Below are 16,281 nucleotides of genomic sequence, written 5' to 3'. Positions count from 1 at the left end.
ATCCCTGGTCTGGGAAGATCCCACAAGACTCAGAGCAACTAAGCCCATGGGACACACTACTCAAGCTCAAATGCCCTACAGCCCATGCTCCACAACAAGAGAAGCCACTGCAATGAAAAGCCTTCACACTGCAGCTGGAGAATACCCCCCGCTTGCTGCAACTAGAGAAAAGCCCACACAGCAACGAAGATCCAGCATAGCCAAAAATAAATAAATATACAAAATTATTTTTAAAAAGAACAACTCAAAAAAATTTCAAGATTAGTGACTTGTTCACTACAAATGGTCAAGAAAACAGCAACTTTCACATAAAGAATTTAATTCTAACAACAAGAAATCTTTTTAAATTCTAAAATTACAGAATGATACAATTTAATGTTTTCCTCAGAAGGTTTTTGGAAGGCCTGATATTCTCAGCGCCCTTTCGTTCTGAGCACCTATGAATTCTATCTGAAGAAATCAAATCTCACATAGGTATGGATGACATCCCTGCTAAATCAAATCTAATCAGTTCAGTTCAGTCGCTCAGTCATGTCTGACTCTGCGACCCCATGAATCACAGCACACCAGGCCTCCCTCAAATCTAATAATGATATTTAAATCCTGTCAGCATCTAAGAAAGTGAGCAAAGAAAACTGCAGATTAAAAACTAGATGGTGGGCTTCCTAGGTGGTCCAGTGGTTAAGAATCCGCATGCCGACACAGGGAACACAGATTCCATTCCTGGTCCAGGAAGATTCCACATGCCGTGGGGCAACTAAGCCCACGTGCCACAACTACTGAGCCTGAGCTCTAGACCCTATGTTCCACAGCAAGAGAAACCATCTCAGTGAGAAGCCTGCACACTGCAACGAGAGAGCAGCCCTTGCTCGTCACAACTAGACAAAGACCACACGCAGCAGTGAAGACCCAGTGCAGCCAAGAATAAACAAATAAATATAATCAGTTAATTAAAAAGAAAAATACTAGATGGAACATCTATGACAATGGCCATATTTTTAAATAGTAGACAATATCAATGGCTGGAAAGGGTACAGAGCAACTAGAACTTTCATTCCTTGCTGGTGGGAATATACAATAGTGCAGCTTTCTGGAAAACAGGGTGGCAGTTCCTTATAAACATACACTTATTAAATGACCTGGCAACCCCACTCCTAGGTATTCACCCAAGAGGAATACAAAATACACATGCAAATGCTCAGAGGCTTTATTCATAATTGCCAAAGACTGAAAACAAGCCAAATGTCCTTTATCCAGTGAACAGATAAACAAACTGTGGAACGTTCACATCATGGAATACTATTCAGCAGTAAAAAGGAGCAAAGCACTGATTCACACAACATGGATGAATATTACATGCATATGTGAAAAAAGCCAGCCCCCAAAGGCTACATACTGTATGATTCCATTCACGTGACATTCTTCTAAAGGCAAAATTACAGGGACAGACGACAAACCTGTGGTTGCCAGGGCTTGGGAGAAAGGGCTGGCTGACTACAAAGGGGCAGCAAGAGAGGATTTGGGGTGGGGGCTGACCTACTTTGTATCATGACTATGGGGGCAGATACCCAACTCTATGTACCTGTCCAAACTCGAAGAATTATATACCACAGTGACCCTCACCACGTACATTAAAAAAAAAAATCAACCAAGATATAGAGGGACCTCAAAATGATGAACCTAGCTAGTAACTAACAAACTAGATGGCAAGCATGGGTCCCAGGAGAAGGATGCCACGGCACAATTATGGTAGCAACCACCGGCATCCAGTAAGGGGTACAGACTTAGACACCATGGTTTTAGAACCTATAAATTCTGCCTCAGGGTCAGAGGCAATCTGGAAAACTGCTCTGTAGGCCTAAATGAAGTGACAAGTCAGAGATCAAACCTCTACCGTCCACAAGCAAAGGACGACCTCCAAGTGTTCTGGCTACAACCTGGACTCTTTTTAGTGACACTTGCAGGCATGGCCCTGGTAAGGAAAACCACTCAGTACATGACTGCTGGGTATCCTACAGAAAATCCCTCCAACTATCAGCCAAGTCATCATTTCATCCATACATTCAATCAACATTTACTCTTAACATCTATCAGGAACCTGGAAACAGGGCTTGTGAGAAAGACAGGAAAAATAAATCAGTGATTTCAAGAGTGTTTTAAGTGCTACGACAGAGGTCACAGTGAGTAAGGTGGGGCTGGTGTGACTGGAGATGCTGACAGAAGATAATTAATCAAGCAGAGGAAATGGGACAAGGGTCAGGTACTGAAAGTTTAAGAAAACTGCTACCTATAGATTCAAAAGGTTCATATTGTTGGCTTAATGTCTTTCTTGTCCAATAAATTCTGAAATGTCTCCATTTTTCTAGCATCAAGCTCAGTGCCAGACACTTTTTTGTTGAATAAATAAGTGATGAAATGAACGAACAATCATGAAGTCAGATGCAGGAGCTTGGTCTTAAAGGGGAAGCAGGTGGTGGCCAGAAGGACAAGACAGAAAAAAGAAGCTCCAGGCAGAGAGAAGTGTGCGCGAAGGCAGAGGAGAGAGAGCACAGACCAGGGAGGCTGGCAGGGGAATGGAGGGAGGGGGAGGTTGGGATAAGCAGGGGCTGGGGTGGGGCCAGGGTTCAAGTAGGGGAGGAGATTAGCTCAGGCCCAGGAGCCCTAAAGCGCGGCTGGAGTCTGGGTGGCAATCTGGTTGCAGGGTGGACAGTGGGAGCTCAGCCTGGCTCTGAAGCAAGACAGAACGCAGCATTCCCAGAGAAGAGAGCGTGACTGGAAGAGTAAGGGGCTGGGACGAAGCCCAGTCAGAGCCCAAAGCCCACCCAGTCCCTCCCACTCCCTCCTTTCATAGAGTCTACACTGAGCCCCTAGGCTCCCAACCTCCAGCTTAGGGGAAAGCGTGTGTGTGTTTTGACAGTGTGTGCATGTGTGTGTTCTGGTCCTCACACCAGTTCCCCTGCCTGGCCCCCAGTCCTGTCCCAGGGAGAAGTCAGATTAAGCACGGACCTCTCTAGCTGTTTCCTGCAATGCAGGCACCATGAGAAATATGCCTGGTACAAGAAAGCTTTTCCCCGGACTTCCCTGGTGGCACAGTGGATAGGAATCCACCTGCCGATGCAAGGGTCACAGGTTCCGTCTTGCAGAACACCTAAGTCCGTGAGCCACAACTACTGACCCTGTGTGCTGCAACTACCAAGCGCACGTGCTCCAACTCTGGGAGCCAGTGCTCTGCAACGAGAGAGAGACCACCGCAATGAAAAGCAAGCGCATGCAACCAAGCGCAGCTCCCTCTCTCCACAGCGAGAGAGAGCCCGTGCAAAAGCAGCCAAGACCCAGCGCAGCCAACCAAGCAATCAATCAATTAAAGTACAATTGTTTAAAAAAAGAAAAGAAAGCTGTTTCCCCTTTAAATCTCTGAGTATTAAATCTGACTGTGGAACAATTAGTAAGCTCTTAATCATCTCTTACTAAATGCCTGGGGCAAAACTTTCAGGTCACATGCTTTCAATGTCTGGCATATTATTCATGTTACAGAAATCTGGTCAATAAGGCAAGCAAAATTACAAAGATTAACTGGGGTTTGTTTCCTTCAAAAAGAAAAAGAAATAAACCTAGAAATCAGGAAAAGCATCTTGACTTCAATCCCCAAGCAGCTGTGAAAGGCTGCTGGGGGCACACGGGTCCCAGGAATGTGCCAAGATCAAGGAGGCAGAAGAGCCCCCAAAGGTCGTCCCCTCAGGGAGCTGAAACCCAAAGACAGAAGCACACACAGGCTGTAAGACAGGACAGGATTAAAAGTAAAACAGCAACATCAGCAGAAATCCACAGAGCCTCTGCGTTTCCCCTTGATATCTTCTAAACAGGCTGAACTGAGATTTGGCCTTGTTCAGTCCTAATACAGAATCACAAACTAGCCTCTTCACTGCTCCAGTCTTAGTAGGTCATGCAAAGTCAGACTGGATCTGCCCCGCCCACTCAGTAGCCACAAGTCACACAGCTCGTGAGCAAGTGAAATACGGCAAGTGCCACACGATAAAATATAGATACACTGGGCTAAATAAAATATATTAGTTAAAATAATTCCACCTGTGTGGTTATCCAGAAACTTAAAAGTATGTATCTGGCTCACCTCGTATTTGTACTGAATGGGTCTGTTCTAGATAATGATGGCAAATACCATTTGGGAGAGCCAAGGCTGGTGGGAGATCTGGCGAGGTGGAAAACCCAGCAGGTGGGAATGTCCTCAGGCACGGCCATGGGCATGGGGCTCCTGACCGTGGGGCAGCCAACGTTCTTCACCTCCCACAGAACTTTATGACTCAAATAACTTTCTTCGTTACGTACCCCGCATATCCCCAACCACCTCATGCTCTGTTAATGTCCATGGAGATGACAACATTATTTGGAGATCTAAAAGAATGAGTCTGGCTGGTCTAACTGATGGCTCACAGTTTCAGAATCTTCCCTGCCCCCTCCCAGAGGAAGGCAAGGAGGACCCTCGAAGGATCTGTCTTCATTCACACAGGGCGCCTCAAGGCGTCCATCACCAGAACTCTCTCCACTGAGCTATACCCACCTGGTGACAAATGAGCCGGGCAGTGCTGAGGCTTACCACCACCACCAGCATGACCCAGAGAGGATCAATCTCTGCCCTGCCCTACCCAAATCACCATTTAAAATGCTTTAGTCCCACATTCTGGAGAACCAGACAGACATTCAACCACGCTGGAAGGAGAAGAAACGAGGCAAAGCTTCACAGCTCAGAAGAGAATAAGAGCAGATGCCAGGCAAGCATCCAACAGGCCAGGTGTCACATCTGTTGTCTGAAGGCTCACCAGGGTCATATCCTGAGTCTCCCATAACACTGGTCTCTCCATCTCCTACTCAGTCTGCAAAATCCAATACAAAACCCAAATGAGGCTTACTGACCTAAGCCTGAATGTTCCCTCCACACTGGGAATGGGGAACTCAGAACACCATGTAGCCCAGGACAGCTTCCCATGGCAGTGGCACCGTCCCTGTGTGTTCTTCATGAGTCTAAATTTCATGAAGGCAGAGGCAAAACCTCCTGGCCTCAATATGGTCCAAGATGCCTAGCACGGTGCCTGGAATACAGTTAAACACTCAAATATCTGACTCACTCTCTCCTATGTTCAGCTACTGTTACTGCCTCAAAACTACTACAATTCTAGTTCAAATATGGCACCAATCCCAACATGAGAAATCAAGCCAAACATCTCGGAAAGCCACTGTGGTTGTCCCTACACAGCTTCAGGAATGTCCTGGGGAGCTGGGAGGGCAGACAAGGACTGCGTGGGCACAGTCCTCTGAGATGACAGACATCTGCTGCATTTAGGCGCCATGACCTGAGATGCCAGTTCAGAGAAGGGAAACCAGGCCATGCCTCGTCCAGCTTGAGGTGGAATTCAGCCCTTGACAGCTGGCGAGGAGAACTATGTGATGCCCCAGCTGTTCCCACAAGCCTTTGTGCCCGGACCACCAACAGCCCAAAACCCAGAAGTCAACTCTTGGAGAGATGGGCCCCAGACACCTGTCCCTGCCCTTGGACCCCAGGGACTTCCCTCTCTCCAAGCCTAGCTCTTTCCTTGGTGCTCTGAAAAGTCCCACAATAAAGTTAGTTCATCTCAAGATATGTTTATTAAGGGCCCACCCTGGAAGGCAAGCGCATTACTGGGCACAGGGGCTAGAGTTGCAGTCGTGCACATACACAGGAGGCAGGCCTCATCTCCTAGCTGCATTCTCAGTTCAGTTTAGTCGTGTCCGACTCTTTGCAACCCCATGAATCGCAGCACACCAGGCCTCCCTGTCCATCACTAACTCCCGGAGTTCACTCAAACTCATGTCCATCGAGTCGGTGATGCCATCCAGCCATCTCATTCTCTGTCGTCCACGTCTCCTCCCGCCCCCAATCCCTCCCAGCATCAGAGTCTTTTCCAGTGAGTCAACTCCTCACATGAGGTGGCCAAAGTATTGCAGTTTCAGCTTTAGCATCAGTCCTTCCAATGAACACCCAGGACTGATCTTTAGAATGGACTGGTTGGATCTCCTTGCAGTCCAAGGGACTCTCAAGAGTCTTCTCCAGCACCACAGTTCAAAAGCATCAATTCTTCAGCAATCAGCTTTCTTCACAGTCCAACTCTCACATCCATACATGACCACTGGAAAAACCATAGCCTTGACTAGACAGATCTTTGTTGGCAAAGTAATGTCTCTGCTTTTTAATATGCTGTCTAGGTTGCTCATAACTTTCCTTCCAAGGAGTAAGCGTCTCTTAATTTCATGGCTGCAATCAGCATCCGTAGTGATTTTGGAGCCCAAAAAAATAAAGTCTGACACTGTTTCCACTGTTTCTCCATCTATTTCCCATGAAGTGATGGGACCAGATGCCAAGATCTTAGTTTTCTGAATCTTGAGCTTTAAGCCAGCTTTTTCACTCTCCTCTTTCACTTTCATCTAGAGGCTTTTTAGTTCCTCTTCACTTTCTGCCATAAGGGTGGTGTCATCTGCATATCTGAGGTTGTTGATATTTCTCCCGGCAATCTTGATTCCAGCTTGTGCTTCTTCCAGCCCAGCGTTCCTCATGATGTACTCTGCATATAAGTTAAATAAGCAGGGTGACAACATACAGCCTTGACGTACTCCTTTTCCTATTTGGAAACAGTCTGTGGTTCCATGTCCAGTTCTAACTGTTGCTTCCTGACCTGGCTGCATTCTCACTACACCACAAACTGACCCAAGCCCTCTTATCACCTGAGTTTCCAGCCCTTTGGTAAAGAACCTCCATCTACTAAAACTCAGCACATTTTAGAAGCTGTAATAATGCTCATCTCCTTTGATCCAAAACTCCATTCCTGGGAATCTATCTAAAAGAATCCAAACGAAGAAAACACCACATACATAGAAATGTTTGTTCATTCACTTGGCAAATACTTATTAAGAGCCTGACTTAGGCCAATGCAGCAGTCAACACTAGGGGTACAGTATTGGGTGATGCTGCTGCTGCTAAGTCGCTTCAGTCGTGTCCGACTCTGTGCAACCCCATAGACGGCAGCCCACCAGGCTCCGCTGTCCCTGGGATTCTCCAGGCAAGAACACTGGAGTGGGTTGCCATTTCCTCCTCCAATGCATGAAAGTGAAAAGTGAGAGTGAAGTCGCTCAGTCGTATCCGACTCTTCGTGACCCCGTGGACTACAGCCTAACAGGCTCCTCCGTCCACGCATTTACCAGGCAAGAGTACTGGAGTGGACTGCCATTGCCTTCTCCCAGTATTGGGTGAGACCTGGTCAATTCTTGGTTCTTAGACCCTCCCAGTGAGCAAATGGCTTCCTTTACACCTGCAGGAGAGTCAGAAACATGTTCACAACACAATCAAAATGTAAAACGCAGAACTTCCCTGGTGGTCCAATGGTTAAGACTCAAAATTTCCAGTGCAGAGGGGCATGGGTTCAATCCCTGGTCAGGACTAAGATCCCACCTGCCACACAGTGCAGAAAAAATTTTTAAGAATTAAAAAATTTTAAAAAAACAGCAAAACGTAATAATAGGTATATATTTAAGAAATCCTTATGTATCAATAGAAACTTAAAAAAATCCAGCCAAAATTCTAAAAAGTTCTTCAAAGCATGGCAAAGAGATTACAAAATTAATCTGAAGTTTAACCTTTGAGAATTCTGAAAAAATAAACAAGGTGTGAGGCTTTGACCTACCAAATGGGTAAGCATATTATAAAGCCACAATAATTAAACCAGTACTCTACTGCTAGAGAATCAAAATACAAGGCTAAGTAGATATAAAAATACTTATGCAGCATTTCAAATCAAATCAGTGGAAAAAAGCATTAATTATTAAACAAAGGCATTATGACTTGAATAAAATTTTGGAAAGAAAAGTATTAAGAATTACGGTCTAGGTATGAAACCTAGGCCACAACATAAAAGAAAATAAATTCAACGTTGATTCAAGATTTAAATGCAAAATAGGAACCATTTAAATTAGTAGACGATGCCATTGTAATCAAAGTTAAGTTTCTGTCTCTTTCTACATGTTATTAACAACAGTTGCGTAGATTCCTGCCAATTTTTTTTTTTGTCATTCTCACTGTATTTATTTTGCTCTTAATATGTTGGGTACTGTTCTGGGTACTGAAGACAGATAAGTAAGACAAGGTCCCTGTCCTTAAGACTCCCACCTGTAGATCCTAAGACATATTAAGATTTACAATAATTAAAGCAGTGGGGTATTGGTACATGAATAGGTATAGCAATGATACAGACTAGAAAAACCCTGGTTTATATAACAAGTTGGGTACACATTAAAGATAGCACTGCAGAATGGCTTTGGGACTAGTCTGTGTAACTTACAGAGCCTATTTCAGGACTTGCGAGCCCACTCACATGAATCACTTTTGAGACTCTTTACATTAGGTCTTAAAATGACTGAAAGACAAATGCAGCACCAAATTTGTAACATGGAAGCTCTGAAGTTCCTAATTTCTGGCTGGTGAAGAATGGGATCTTGGTAAGTCTCCAGTTGTGGTGGACTTGCTGTAATGAGGAAAATGTTTAGGTAACATGAAAAACAGTTGAGCTTCTCTGGTCAGTCAAAGAAAATGCTGGTCAAATAGAACTATTAAACACCATTTTCAATATATCAAATTGACAAAAATGTAAAGGTGCCAGTCCAGTGGTGGTGCACTGTTACCAGAGATGAGGTGATGTGGGTTCTTGTAGGTGGTATGAATAAAATGGTAAAACCTACCTAGAAAGCAATTTGAAAGAAAGCATCAAAAGCTTTAGAAATATTCAAATACTTTGATCCAGTAATTCTGTTTCTAGCAACTCATTCTAAGGAAAGCATCAGAAATACACTTGGAGGTTTCTTTTTTTTTTTTCACTTGGAGGTTTCTATACACACACATTCTACCATTGTATCATCAGGCTGCATGTCACAGAAACCTGACTGAAGTTTAACTATGGAGGTGTTTATCCTCATGGATCAGTAAGTCCAAGGCTGGTATCGCAGATCCTCCAGGCATGCCATCATGATCCAAGCTCCTGCGTCTGTCCAGTGTACCAGCCGAACAAGTGTCTGTCTTTTTCATGCCCCCAAATGGCTCTGGAACTTCTTGGTTGCATGTTTGTGCTCCAGGCAGGATGGAGAGAGGACAACTCGCTTGCCAAATCTGTCCTTTTGTATCAGATACACAGGAAGCAGATTTCCACTTGTACCTATTTTTTAAAAATTAAGTAACAACTATAGTCACCATGTGATACAGTATTGTATCCGAACTTGTATCATGGTCCCCTGTATTAGATCCTTGTTCAAGATCTACTTGTATCTCTTAATTTATCGGAGCTGTCACAAGGCTGTCCTTAGCAAGAGCTGGGGAAGTATTGGTAACTAGGCCCATGATCATTTCCCTCATCCAAAGTGAGGTTCTGCTGAAGAGGAAGATAAAACATGGTACCTGTTTAATTACAAAATCCTCCGTAGTTATTAGTGACAGGATTTTGAATTTTCCTGACCTGGAAAAATGCTCATGATACAACATCAAGTGAGAAGGACAGAGAACATACAGAATACAGTAAAAATTTGATTACAAAAATATAATTTACATACACACACATTCCACATCAGGAAATAAAATGTTAGAGAATTAGCAGTTCAGGTCTAAAGGGTATTGATGGATAGATACAGTTTTTATCTTGCTGAATGTTTTCTGAATTTTCTAAATTTTCTTCAGTGAACTTACATTACTTTATAATAGGAAAAAAAAGTTAATTTTTTTAAAAATCCCATATATTCTTAGAGAAGTCCAAAATATGTATTTATTCATTTTCATCTTCATTGTCAAAAGAAAGGAGGCTACTGTTTTTGATTTGCTTTTGTGAGTTCTTTTTAACTAAGTCCTGCTTATTTATTTCATCATCTTCTTTTGTCTTTTTCTTTTTTGAGCTTGCTGATAAACCCGAATATTTTTCATCTGAGGAACGCTTGACTGGTTTTCGATACATAATTCTTCCACCAGCTGAAGCTGGCTCTTCATCTGCCTTGGCAGCCTTTATTTCTGCCTTAATTTTCATGACTTCTTCAGCTGACAGATCTCCCTTTTTTAAAACCACCACTTGGGGCTGTTCATCTTCTTTGTCACTGTGATCACCGTCTTCTTCTGGGAGCTGAGGCTGGATTCTCTGCGTCAAGTCATTTTCAGAACACAGCAACACTGTGAAAACGACAAACAGCTTTCTGGGCGCAAGAGGCTGTAGTTGTTTGAAGAGGACCAGCTTGGGGTCCGATGACACTCGGACTGAGGGCCCAGCATGGGTGGGAAGTGGGACCCTTTTGCCTTTCCAAGGCAGAAGCGGAAAGTAGCGGAGCCGGCCGGGTTTCTGTGGTAACCTGATAGGCCTGGGCTCACCTTGGTGTCTATGGTGGGCCCTTCCTTGTAGCCAACCCGTTCCTCGAAGCGGGCCAGGAAGGCCGGCTCGGCTGGCCGCATATACGACACCTGGTTCCGCTTGCTCATAGCTGTTCTAGATTCCTGCCAAATTTTAAAGGCACATGGGGATGATCTGACTTTTAATCCAGCCATCAGCATATCAGAAATTGACAAGGAAGATCTGTGCAGAGATCTCCTGAAGAGCTCACACTGAAGCACAACCAGCAGCCATGACGAATGCCGTGTACCCTGATGCTGTGGACAAGGAAAACCAATGCTCTCTCAGGACTGAGCCCCAAGTCCTCGAAGGGCAGATCTTCAGACTGTAAGCCACACAGCTGCTTCTTGCACAGGCAACTCAAGGGATCTGACTCTAGGCTGAGCAGGAGCAGGGAGGCATTGATTTCCACAGGCTTGATTACTCACCCCAGCAACATGGAAATAATCTCTGCTGTAACATTTCTATTCTCTAGGAATGTAAACACCTATCTAAACTCCAACAGAAAGACAGCAGTGAAAAATGTCTGTGTGTCCAAAACACCATACAAAATTAAAAGACAAAAGACAAAGTGAGAAAAAGACCAAACAACCTCCAAGTTGCTGAGCATAGTGTGGAGTTCCATAGCTTTTCAGGGACACCTCACTCTGTTGGTGCTTAAAGAGCTCCTGTATGCCTGGAAGTGCTTCCTTAGCTTTAAAAAACAAAAACAAAACCCAATAACAAACTGTAGACTTTTATTTCAAATAATAACAGTACCCACGTCTGCTGCAGAAAATCTGAAAAATACAGCAAAACAAAGAAGAAAATAAAATGTACATAACCACATCACCAGTAATAACCTCAGTCAGCACTTTGGAGTATATCCTTTCAGATATTTTTCTATCCGTAAATACACATGGCAATTTTCTTTACAAAAATGGAACAAAATTATATAGGCTATTTCATAATATTTACATTCATATTACTAACAGTATTAGATACTATTAAGTAAATGATTACTATGTGCCAGACATTGTACTAAACACTTAATACATGCTATCATTTAAAGCTCATAACAAAAAAAAAGCTCATAGCAATCTCACAAGATGGTATCATCCACTTGCCCAAAGTATTACCTACTGGATTCTGGAGCCTAATAGAGTTCAAATCCCAGCTCGGCCATTTGCTGGCTGTAATAGCCAAGCTACTTAATGTGCCTCAGATTTCTTATTGGTAAAATGTGAACAACAGGAATCTACTTCATGTTATGCTGTTATGAGGATTAAATGAGTTAATCTGTGTTAAGCTCAGAACAGTGATTGGCACACACTAGCTACTCATTAGGCATCAACTATCCATATTATCATGATCACTCATGATCTCACAGCCAGTTGGCACAGTCAAAATTCAAACCCAGGTCTGTGTTCCCTACTATCAAGGGGAAGAAGGAGAAGTACACGTCCAAGACAAAGTCCATCCTCTCAACATTTCAGCAGAAATCTAGAAGTTCCTCTGCGGTCTTTCTCACATACTGAAGTGTTGATGACCTCAACCAACAGCCAAGTTCAATTTAAAGTGTGTTGGCAGACTTCCCTGGAGGTCGAGTCGTTAAGAATCCGCCTTGCAATCCAGGTGACAGGGGTTCAATCCCTGGTCTGGGAAGATTCCACGTGCCACGGGCCAACTAAACCCATGTGTTACAACTACTGAGCTCGAGCTCTAGATCCCCTGAGCCGCAACTACCGAGCCCACGCACCACAACTACTGAAGTCCATTCATCCTAGAGCCTGCGCTCCACAGCAGAAACCACTGCAATGAACAGCCCACCCACAGTTACCGGAGGGCAGCCTGAACTCACTACAACTAGAGAAAGCCTGCATGCAGCAACAAGGATCCAGTGCAGCCAAAAATAAATCAACAAAAATAAAGCTTTCCAGGTGGCACAGAGGTCAAGAATCCGCCTACCAATGCAGGAGACGCAGATCTGACCCCTGGGTTAGGAAGATCCCCTGGAGTAAGAATTGGCAACCCACTCCAGATTCTTGCCTGGAAAATTCCACGGACAGAGGAACCTAGAGGGCTATGTAGTCCACGGGGTGGCAAAGAGTCGGACATGACAGAGTGACTGAGCACGCACGCACACTAAATAAAAATAGTATGTTGGTTTCCTGGATAAAGACAACTCCCACATCAGAGGCTGGGCTCTCTGACAGTACAGAAGGTCCTCAGGACATCAAAGGAATGGGTGGCGTCAGCACAGTTTCACTGGGTTGCAGAGAGCATGACCATCAATCGGCTATAAAGTTCTCCCAGTGGATGCTCTGAGCCACAGTTCTGCTCTATTTCTTTTCAAATAGACTGCAGTGAGCAATAATAAGACTAAACATAAACAAATATGCAGAAGAAAGGAACTGTGATCCAACATAAAAGGGTCACAAGGTCTCTAAGTCTGAAAGACCCTTCCCTCAGTCTCTCAGATTCTCGCTCCCTGTCGTTCATCTGGCTCTTCAACGCTGGGCCTCTGCGAGAGCATCCTAACTGGTCTTGCTGTCCTCAGTCTGCCTCCCCAAACCCTCTGACACGCAGCCAACAAAATCATGTTTGTCCCACGCTTAGAACTCTCTAGTGGCTCCCAAGTGCTGAGCAATGTGGCATGGTCACCTGATCCATGCTGCCCCACACTCCACAGGACTAGGGTCTTTCTTTTCCCACCCAACAAGCACACAGAAGCCAGATGAGCTTCAATGACCCCTGCTCCTACTGCACTAAAGCCACATGCAAATGCCTACTTGCTCCTCAAGATCTAGTTCACACATCCTATCTGGGAGGCCATCTGATATCTCTTACAGAACCTATCTTGCATATGTGATGATGACACAGCACTTCAGTTACCCACTTAGGTTGTGAAGCCTGGGCTCCTCCCCAAAGGGCCAGGGCCAACTGCATAACCGACAGTCACCACGGAGTCACAAGGAGAATACAGATGGACTAAGTTTGCTAAGTCACAGAAAGCAACTGAGACTGCAGGGATAGTCTGACTCGACATATCTTAAAAGGATATGCAATGCCTGTTCACAATGAAGGAATTTTCATTTCTTAAATCTAAAGAAGGGTATCTGGGGTCTCCCTGGCAATCCAGGGGTTAAGACTCAGCGCTTTCACTGCCATAGCCTGGGTTCACTCTCTGGTCAGGAAACTAAGATCTGGCAAGCCCCAAGGTGCAGCAAAAAAAAAAAAAAAAAAAGAAAGGTTATTTTGGATTTCCAAGGTACTTCTTCCATAAGCAATAAAAAGCACAAGAATATCATAAACAGCCTGATAATGAAAAACACATCTCAGATGAAAAAAAGACTACAATCCCATATCTGATAAATAATTTTAGGTTCCAAATTTTCTTCTGAACATTTCAAAATCATGAGCCTGCAAACAATCTCAAGGGATCTGGCCCACTACCAATGGGAAAAAAAAAAGTAGTTTTTTTCAAAAACCCCTGGGAAGGTTTTGAAATCTTATTTCAGCCCAGCAACAGAGAAGGGAAATAATACTGAATCTCCTGGCTCCTTGGAAAATGAAGTGCAACTATAGGGACCGCCACTCCTCCAGTAACACCATAAGTTCTTACTGTTCTGTCTGTTTAAACTGCTAACCTGAAGTCAGCATTTTCATGTAACTTATTATGCAAAATAATTACATGAATTCTAATCTAAAGAACCTAGACCTCCCACCATCACTTTCCCTGAGCAGTCTGAGAGGGAGGGGGCAGCCTCTCCCCAGGAAGGTGCGCCTCTTCTCCCACATTCTGGGAGGTGGTAGTCTGAGTTTTGCCATTTCTAACCCTCAAGCACCTTCTTTTAAAAAGCAAACACCTCGAGAGAACAGATACTCCTTAAACCCATTCTTAACAGTTTAACGGAGATTAAACTAAGGGCAGGGGACTAGGAGAAGAGTGCCTACACACACAAATGCATGTTACAGGAAAAGAGGTCAATAAAGTTAATTGGGCTTGTGAGGGGCCAGGCCTTGATGACAGATTTCACCAAGACACGGGCAAGGACAAGGCCACTCTCTAGGCCTGTTCTTCCCTGCAGGAAATGTGGAAGCCTGTCAAAACGTTTTCTGTTTCAGAGGGAAGGCGAGCATGTGGCCTCTGAGTGACCACAGGGCTGCATTCCTACAGCTCCGCATCAGCTCTGCCATTGCACAATAAGAGAGTGCCAGGGTTTTATGAGCTCAGGATAAACAAGAACTCCTGTCGCAATGGCAAGCAAATGGGTGAGCAGCCCCACGCCACCTCTGCCTGCGATGATTTCCACACACCATGCAACACTGCAACATTCTGGCTTGATGTTTTTTAACTTAAAAGGACACAGGAATGACTGACTTAATACAAAGTTTTATGATCTGGGGTTTGGGAGGGGCAGACTCCCAGGCTCCACCCATCGGAGATTACCGGAAACATGGGAGCCTGGTACCAAAAATCTGCCTGAACTTTCAGTCAATTTACTGGAATGTTTGGGAAGCATGTTAATTTCTAACAGTCTTTTTAAGATAGAGCTGGTATCTCAGCAAAGTGCCAGATGGTTCTCCTATATCAATTCCCTCTCTGGGTGAAAAGTCAGAGGCTCCACAAGTCCTTACCAGCTATTTGGTGGTGGTGATCATTAAAACCCTCTCTCCCAGAAACACCCTAAGGATGGCCTCCGGGAGCTTCCCTCTGAATGGCCCGGGAGGAACCCTGGCACACGGTGGTGTGCCAGCGACTAAGTGATCAGCATGGGGGCACAGAAACGTCAGGGCCACTGGGGAGAGGGAGTCACAGGCCCCAAACCACTGCCCTGGAGCAAAGAAACTCAGAATGCAAAGAAGCTGGGCAGATATAAACCGCAGAATGCCAACCTAAGGATAAAGGGCTCACACTTGACTGGTCTCCACCCACGCAGTTTAGTTATTTCTAGTCCACCCAGAAAACCATCCTCTCACAGGGCCAGTCTTTACTTCATGGTCAAAGAGAACAATCATTCATGATCTAGAAGAGAGCAGTGTTTCTCAGAGAGGACCAGAGGTCTGCAGCAGAAGGGGCGGGAGAGTGGATAAGGAAGCAGATTCCTGAGGTCCATCCTGGCCAACCAACTAAACCGGAATCTCTAGGGGGGGAATCCCCACCACCTGCATTTTAACAGGATCTCAGGAGGCTCCTTCCCCACACTAAATTTGAGAACCACAGTTCTCCAGGAGATGTCCTTTAAAGGAAAGAAAGCAAAGAGAGCCTTATCAGAGTGTTACCTCCGGGACAGTAAATGTAAGAGAGCTGTAAACTGTGAAGCTTAAAAAACTGGTTCATTTCTGAGGCCAGAGGGCATGGCTTATAGAGCAGCAAGAGAAAAATACACACACCAAGGGTTAGTTTTCCTCTCCACAGAGAAAAGGTGCCAAAGAAAGAATGTGTAAGTCCAGTCCCTGCCAGGGAAACACCATTAATGTCTATTATCAATCAACCCCCACTGGAAGTTTATCATCTGTATTGTTAATTTCCAATCTCCATGTGACTGAACATCTTACATCTGTACCACAGTACACATTTACCTAAGAGGTAAATGTGTAATTTTACAATCTGTGTCCAACAACTAAAAACAGAAGAAGCCCAATTTCCTACTAAGGGAGTAAGATGGAAATATGAATCAAATAGCATAAAACCACTGGGTTTAAAACAGCTAAATATCACTCACACGTGTGTGTGTGTGGAGGGGGTTGGTTAGTGCCAGGGCTGCGGCTAACTAGCTGTGGGACTCAGTTTCTTACTCTGTCATACAAGGAGCAAGATGGGCTGATCTGAGGGTCTCGT

General features: G+C 44.6%; 2 protein-coding genes across 3 annotated transcripts in view; both read right to left on the bottom strand.

The window, feature by feature from the left end:
- The window catches only part of TBC1D2B (TBC1 domain family member 2B), a 93,033-nt gene that overhangs the window by 68,215 nt on the left and 8,537 nt on the right, over positions 1-16,281 (bottom strand). The window lies entirely within an intron of this gene.
- LOC129550397 (uncharacterized protein KIAA1143 homolog) lies at positions 1,455-13,822 on the bottom strand. Its single transcript, XM_055418006.2, has 2 exons — positions 10,439-13,822; positions 1,455-10,211 (listed from the first exon to the last, which is right to left on the bottom strand). The coding sequence occupies exons 1-2, from the start codon at positions 10,616-10,618 to the stop codon at positions 9,849-9,851; spliced, it is 543 nt and encodes a 180-aa protein (XP_055273981.2). The 5' UTR covers positions 10,619-13,822; the 3' UTR covers positions 1,455-9,848.

This window comes from Moschus berezovskii, chromosome 21, assembly GCF_049115385.1.
Source record: "Moschus berezovskii isolate FMDL1 chromosome 21, NW_MosBer_1.0, whole genome shotgun sequence".
Taxonomy (NCBI): domain Eukaryota; kingdom Metazoa; phylum Chordata; class Mammalia; order Artiodactyla; family Moschidae; genus Moschus; species Moschus berezovskii.
Note: the sequence above shows the minus strand (reverse complement) of the source record. Positions and strands in the feature narration are given on the sequence as shown.